The sequence below is a fragment of the Sycon ciliatum genome, chromosome 2 (assembly GCF_964019385.1).
Source record: "Sycon ciliatum chromosome 2, ocSycCili1.1, whole genome shotgun sequence".
In the NCBI taxonomy this organism is placed as follows: domain Eukaryota; kingdom Metazoa; phylum Porifera; class Calcarea; order Leucosolenida; family Sycettidae; genus Sycon; species Sycon ciliatum.
Genome location: NC_088644.1, coordinates 10760753 through 10765752, shown reverse-complemented (window position 1 = coordinate 10765752; position 5000 = coordinate 10760753). Strand labels below are relative to the sequence as shown.

Below are 5000 nucleotides of genomic sequence, written 5' to 3'. Positions count from 1 at the left end.
AGCCGTGATTACAGCCGTCTAGAACTCCAGGCCGTCACCTTGTCAGCCGGACATGCTTAGGCAGTAGTTCTGCTGAATTTTCTCCTTCGCTATTCTTATTGCCCGCTTTTATTTTGTTTTTTAAATTCTGCTGTGATGCAATTGGTAGCGTGCTGGCTCCAGCCTCTGACTATTGCTTGTGCATTTGGTGCTAAGTTATGTGCTTCAAGGCTGCAATGCTATTTTGCACTCAAAATCATTGTATCGCAGTGATGTAGAGTGGATGTTTTCTAATTCCTAAAGTCTTTGCTACACGTGCCGGTGTGTTGTGTGTGTACTTAGTAGAGGTGGCAGTAGTCTGAGGAATTGAAAACTGCTCTCGGGATGAAGAAACTGGCGTCGGTTTAAGGTATTTAGCTACTTTTAAAATGAACTCGGATGGAAAGCCTATAGGTTATGCGAATGAAGTCATGATGATGAGTCAGCTGAATTCCGGGACCGCTTGTGGGGCCAGTGTGGGCGCTTATACCGCGGAACCGGTACCGCGGTACGGGTACATGTACTCTGCAGGGTACACTGTTCATCGGCACAACGTGCAGTTCAGTGAAGATAGTCAACTTGACTCCCCACCCCGTGACACATACACAATCGGACACACACACACACACGCACACACACGCACACACCGAGTTAGAGAAAATCTGTTTATTGAACACTATCAGCAGCTCTGACACAGCAGGGGATACTAGTGCGAGGAGTAAGCAACCATGTGCACACGCTCCGGTCTGCTATGTCAGTATAAATGATGGATTCACTGCCTTTCGTGCTGTGAGTTATGACTGCTAGGCCAGCAAAGCTGTCAACGGTTCGTGTCCTAGACAAGACAGCACCAAAAATAGTACTGAGAGCTATGCTGTAGGGATTCTCTCAGCCAGCGCTAGGAACTGGACAAGTGCATAAGAAATTTGAAGAAAAACTGAAAGCATCTAGTAGAACAAAAACAAAACAAAACAAAACCCAAACAAGGAACGGAAAAGAGATGGAAAAAGTAGCGGTTTGCTTTTTCGTCTAAACAAGAGGGCTCATCTGAAGCAAACCATGCTATCATCCCACTGAAATTGCAAGCAATTCTACCAGAGCTGTGCCAGTGAGAGAACAAAGAAGTCATGCATGTAGCGGCGAACACGTTGCATATGGTTAGCAAGGCGATCGGGAGAAGAGCGCGGAGAACGGGATGCCGAGCTAGTTACGACAACCGACCACTTCGAATCACTATCGATTGTTGTCGTCGGGGAAAGCAAAATGTGCCGCTGTTGTTAGCGGCAGGAGTTACGGCTGTTCTGCCGAAAATCAAGGGTCATTTACGGCTGTGCTTCGAAAATCAGGGGTCATTGGTCGGTCAGGACAATGGCGGGAAGCACACAATGTTCTAACCATGTATGCACTCCAGGTAACACCGTCATTGGCGGGAAGCCAAGTCGGGCGGAGAACTGCCAGGCATATATCTGGCAGATCGCGCCTAGTCCGGCGAGTCACAGCAAGTCTGCTAAAAAATCAGGGGCCATTGGCTGGTCAGGACGATGGCGGGAAGCACACGGTGATCTAACCGTTTACGTACTCCGGTTAACACCACCGTTGCCACCAACCAGGTTGGGTTGAGAAGTGACCGGCATGCAGCCGCCAGATCGTGCCAAGTCTGGCCTGGGCATGCCGGGAGTTGGGTGAACGGGATTTGCCGCAGCAGTGTTGCCTGGCGAATAGTAGCTTGGCCAGGTGTGCGCAAACGGCACCGGCTGAATGTTAGCGGCGGCTTGCATCGAGTACTGAGGCTCCATGCAGCTGCCAAACTGAGCATCGTGAAGGATGCGCTGCAGGCTCATGCGAGTCAGAGAGCGCGGAGGCAGCTTCTTCAGGTGATACACCAGGCTGAGGCAGAACAAGCGATCCTCGTCGTCCGCGTCGCACCAGCTCGGGCCGTAAGACGCTTTCGAATCTACTGCCATCACTGGTGGTGGCTCGGAGGATGCTGGTCTCCTTCTGGAGGTTGCCTCAGTTGTCGACGGCGTAGTTGGGTGCGAAGGTGTTCTCTTTCTCTTGATCATGTTGATTGGTCGTGAAGGCTCATGCACTGGATGAGCAATGCCTGAAGCACAAGGGTAAAGTGAACGAAAGCAACGGAGTTGCATCAGAAAAGTCCGAACGGAGAATTGCGGGGGAAGGGAGAGATAGAGAGAGAGAGATAGATAGATAGAGAGAGAGAGAGAGAGAGAGAGAGAGAGAGAGAGAGAGAGAGAGAGAGAGAGAGAGATAGACACACATACACGCACGCGCGCACGCGCGTGCGTGCACACACACATACGTGCGCGCACATGCAGACAGGTACCGGTCAGCATTTCATTGGTACAGAACAGTCAGTATGTTCATGGAAGTTCATAGCATCACATTTAAAGTCGATTCCATACTAGAGCCAAGTCAGGTGTTTCTCTACATGTCAGCACAAACATCCATCTTCGGTCACACCAAATACTGCCAGCGAATGTTCCTTCCTTTCACAAGACTTGAGGTGTACGCGTGGCTTTTCATTCCTTTTTCATAAGGGGCAAGTAAGGTTGCCATTAGAGTGAGTGAATTACAAAACACTAGTCTTCAAATGCGGCAGAAACGTGCACAGTCCACGTAGCTGTAGCTAGTCAAACCTGCACAAAGAAAAAAACTACATTGTACTAAAACTCGCTTGGGAGGCCCTCAAACGAGGTTGAGCCTTGTAGAGGTACCAGTGCTAACTGGACTGTAAGACCAGATATTTTAACGTCAATTAAAGTTAACGAGTTCTGGAATTTTGGTGGTTAGCGAGGTGAAATTCCAACGAATTCGGTGTCAAAAGCGGCAAATGACTGTACATGTACATAATAATATATATATTATTGTTTTGCACATAACGACTTCCAATGTTAACGATTCTTTCAAATTCGTTAACTCGTTAGAACGAGAGAGCTTGGAAGCTCAGGGCCCTACGCTATGCTTTTTTGCCTTGATGACCTAGACAAAAAGAGCATAGGGATGTTATAAATTCTTATAAATTTCTACTTTTTGTTTTAGACATACCCCGGTAACCTGGGATTCGAACCCGCACTATCGCCCTGCATGCATCCCCTGATACACTTCGCATACATACTAATTCTTCCAAGTTGCTTCCCGTTATGATCTTGTATTTGAAAGCCCTATTTGAATATGCATTGTGGCCAGCCGTCTTTGATTGTACGGTACGGTACGGGACAGGTACGGGACAGGTACGGTCGAGGGTAATACGACACCATCTATCGCCTTGATGACGGCAGAAAAAAGAATAGGGATGTTAGGGGCCGTCCGGGGTTACCAATAGTTTTTGCGAAACGAAAAGCTTTAGTATTTTTCAGCACCCACCCACCCACCTACCTTTTCTGCAGGTAAAACGAATTCCAATAAAATATTGATGTCAATTTTCGACACCCAGAAGTAACTGGGCATTCTCCATCTGCATTCAATAATTATTTTCAAAACGAAACTCCTTCAAACCCACCCACCCCCAAACGAAAACTTTTCGTTATGAAAATACTATTGGTAACCTTGGACGGCCCCTTAGGGGCCGTCCGGGGTTACCGATTGTTTTTACAAAACGAAAAGTTTTAGTATTTTTCAGCCCCCACCCACCCACCCTCCTTTTCTGCAGGTAAAACGAATTCCAATAAAATATTGATGTCAATTGTCGACACCCAGAAGTAACTGGGCATTCTCCATCAGCATTCAATAATTATTTTCAAAACGAAACTCCGTCAAACCCACCCACCCACAAACGAAAACATTTCGTTTCGAAAATATTATTGGTAACCTTGGACGGCCCCTTATAAATTTTTCAATTTTCCTATTTTTTTCAGGCATTACCTGGGATTCGAACCCGCACTATCGCCCTACATGCATTCCCCCATACACTTCGCATTCATTCTTCCAAGTTACTTCACGTTATGATCTTGCGTTTGAAAGCCCTATTTGAATAGTGCGGCCAGCTGTATGTGGTCAGCTGTGTTTGATGGTACGGTATGGTACGGGACAGATACGGGATAGCGCCAGGTGTGACACAAACACACAAACAAACAAACACCAAATTAAAGCTGTGTGGACCCTGGCTAGCGCCAGACGTTACTGCAGTAACGTCTTCTGCATAGCTACGGGAATTAAATGTTCGTTAACATTACTGGTCCTACAGTAGAGCTTGACATACCGTGGTAACGCACATACAAGAACAAGCACATGCGCCTAAAAGTGAGTTTTAGCTTCAAACCCAATTATTTTCAAAATGAAACATTTTCACGTTTAATTAAAACGCGCACTCGCGATCAGAGTTCGTTTGCCAGAGTGTTTATAGTTTGGCTAGATCACAAGGCAGTAGGCGTTCTCCTACTGCCTTGTGATTCTGTTGCAGCTCCCGTTGGGTGCTACACATGCTCCAGGCAACCTCGAGAATAACAACCTCGGTTAGAACTTATAACAACACCTCGCGAAGAACGACACTATAACATCGTTATTCGCAAGGTAGACTGTACACTTGCAGACTAAGTAAATATCATGCTGATGTTCAGCAACGCCAAAATACCACACCTGAAAAAGCCCATTGCACATTGCCGAATATGGAATGTACGAGTAATGCATGTGAGCCACACTGGGATACGTAATGCACTGTTCAACACCCTACACGACCATGCACCGGTAGACATGTGGGGTGTCTAATTTAATGGTACAAAGTTCGCCATTGCGCAATGAGCTTATAATTATTATCTTCTGACACTCACCTGTATGCTCACTGTACGTAACAGTCGCCGATGATGATGCGTGCTCAGGCGCTTCATCATCGGCAGGAGGGAAGACATCGCCGTAGTCCATTTCGTCATCAGTAGGATTCTCACACTGCTGACTGTCGGACCTGCGCTTGCCGCGTGACGTGCTTTTCCGGTGACGAATGTGAACGATTAGCCAGCGGACGTGCT

At 47.1% G+C, this 5000-nt stretch overlaps 2 protein-coding genes across 2 annotated transcripts in view; one reads left to right on the top strand and one right to left on the bottom strand.

Annotated features, from left to right (window-relative positions):
* Window positions 1-293, top strand: part of LOC135808641 (probable V-type proton ATPase subunit G) — a 12623-nt gene extending 12330 nt beyond the window's left edge. The window contains exon 4 of the mRNA XM_065321864.1: window positions 1-293. This exon is cut by the window's left edge and continues 328 nt beyond it. The gene's annotated coding sequence lies outside the window, so the exon portion shown is untranslated.
* Window positions 294-662: 369 nt separating this feature from the next.
* Window positions 663-5000, bottom strand: part of LOC135808640 (uncharacterized) — an 8016-nt gene continuing 3678 nt past the window's right edge. The window contains exons 3-4 of the mRNA XM_065321863.1: window positions 4806-5000; window positions 663-2122 (exon numbers count right to left, since the gene is read on the bottom strand). The exon at window positions 4806-5000 is cut by the window's right edge and continues 101 nt beyond it. Coding sequence (XP_065177935.1) covers window positions 1590-2122; window positions 4806-5000 — 728 coding nt within the window. The 3' untranslated portion in view covers window positions 663-1589. The remainder of the gene's footprint in view (window positions 2123-4805) is intronic.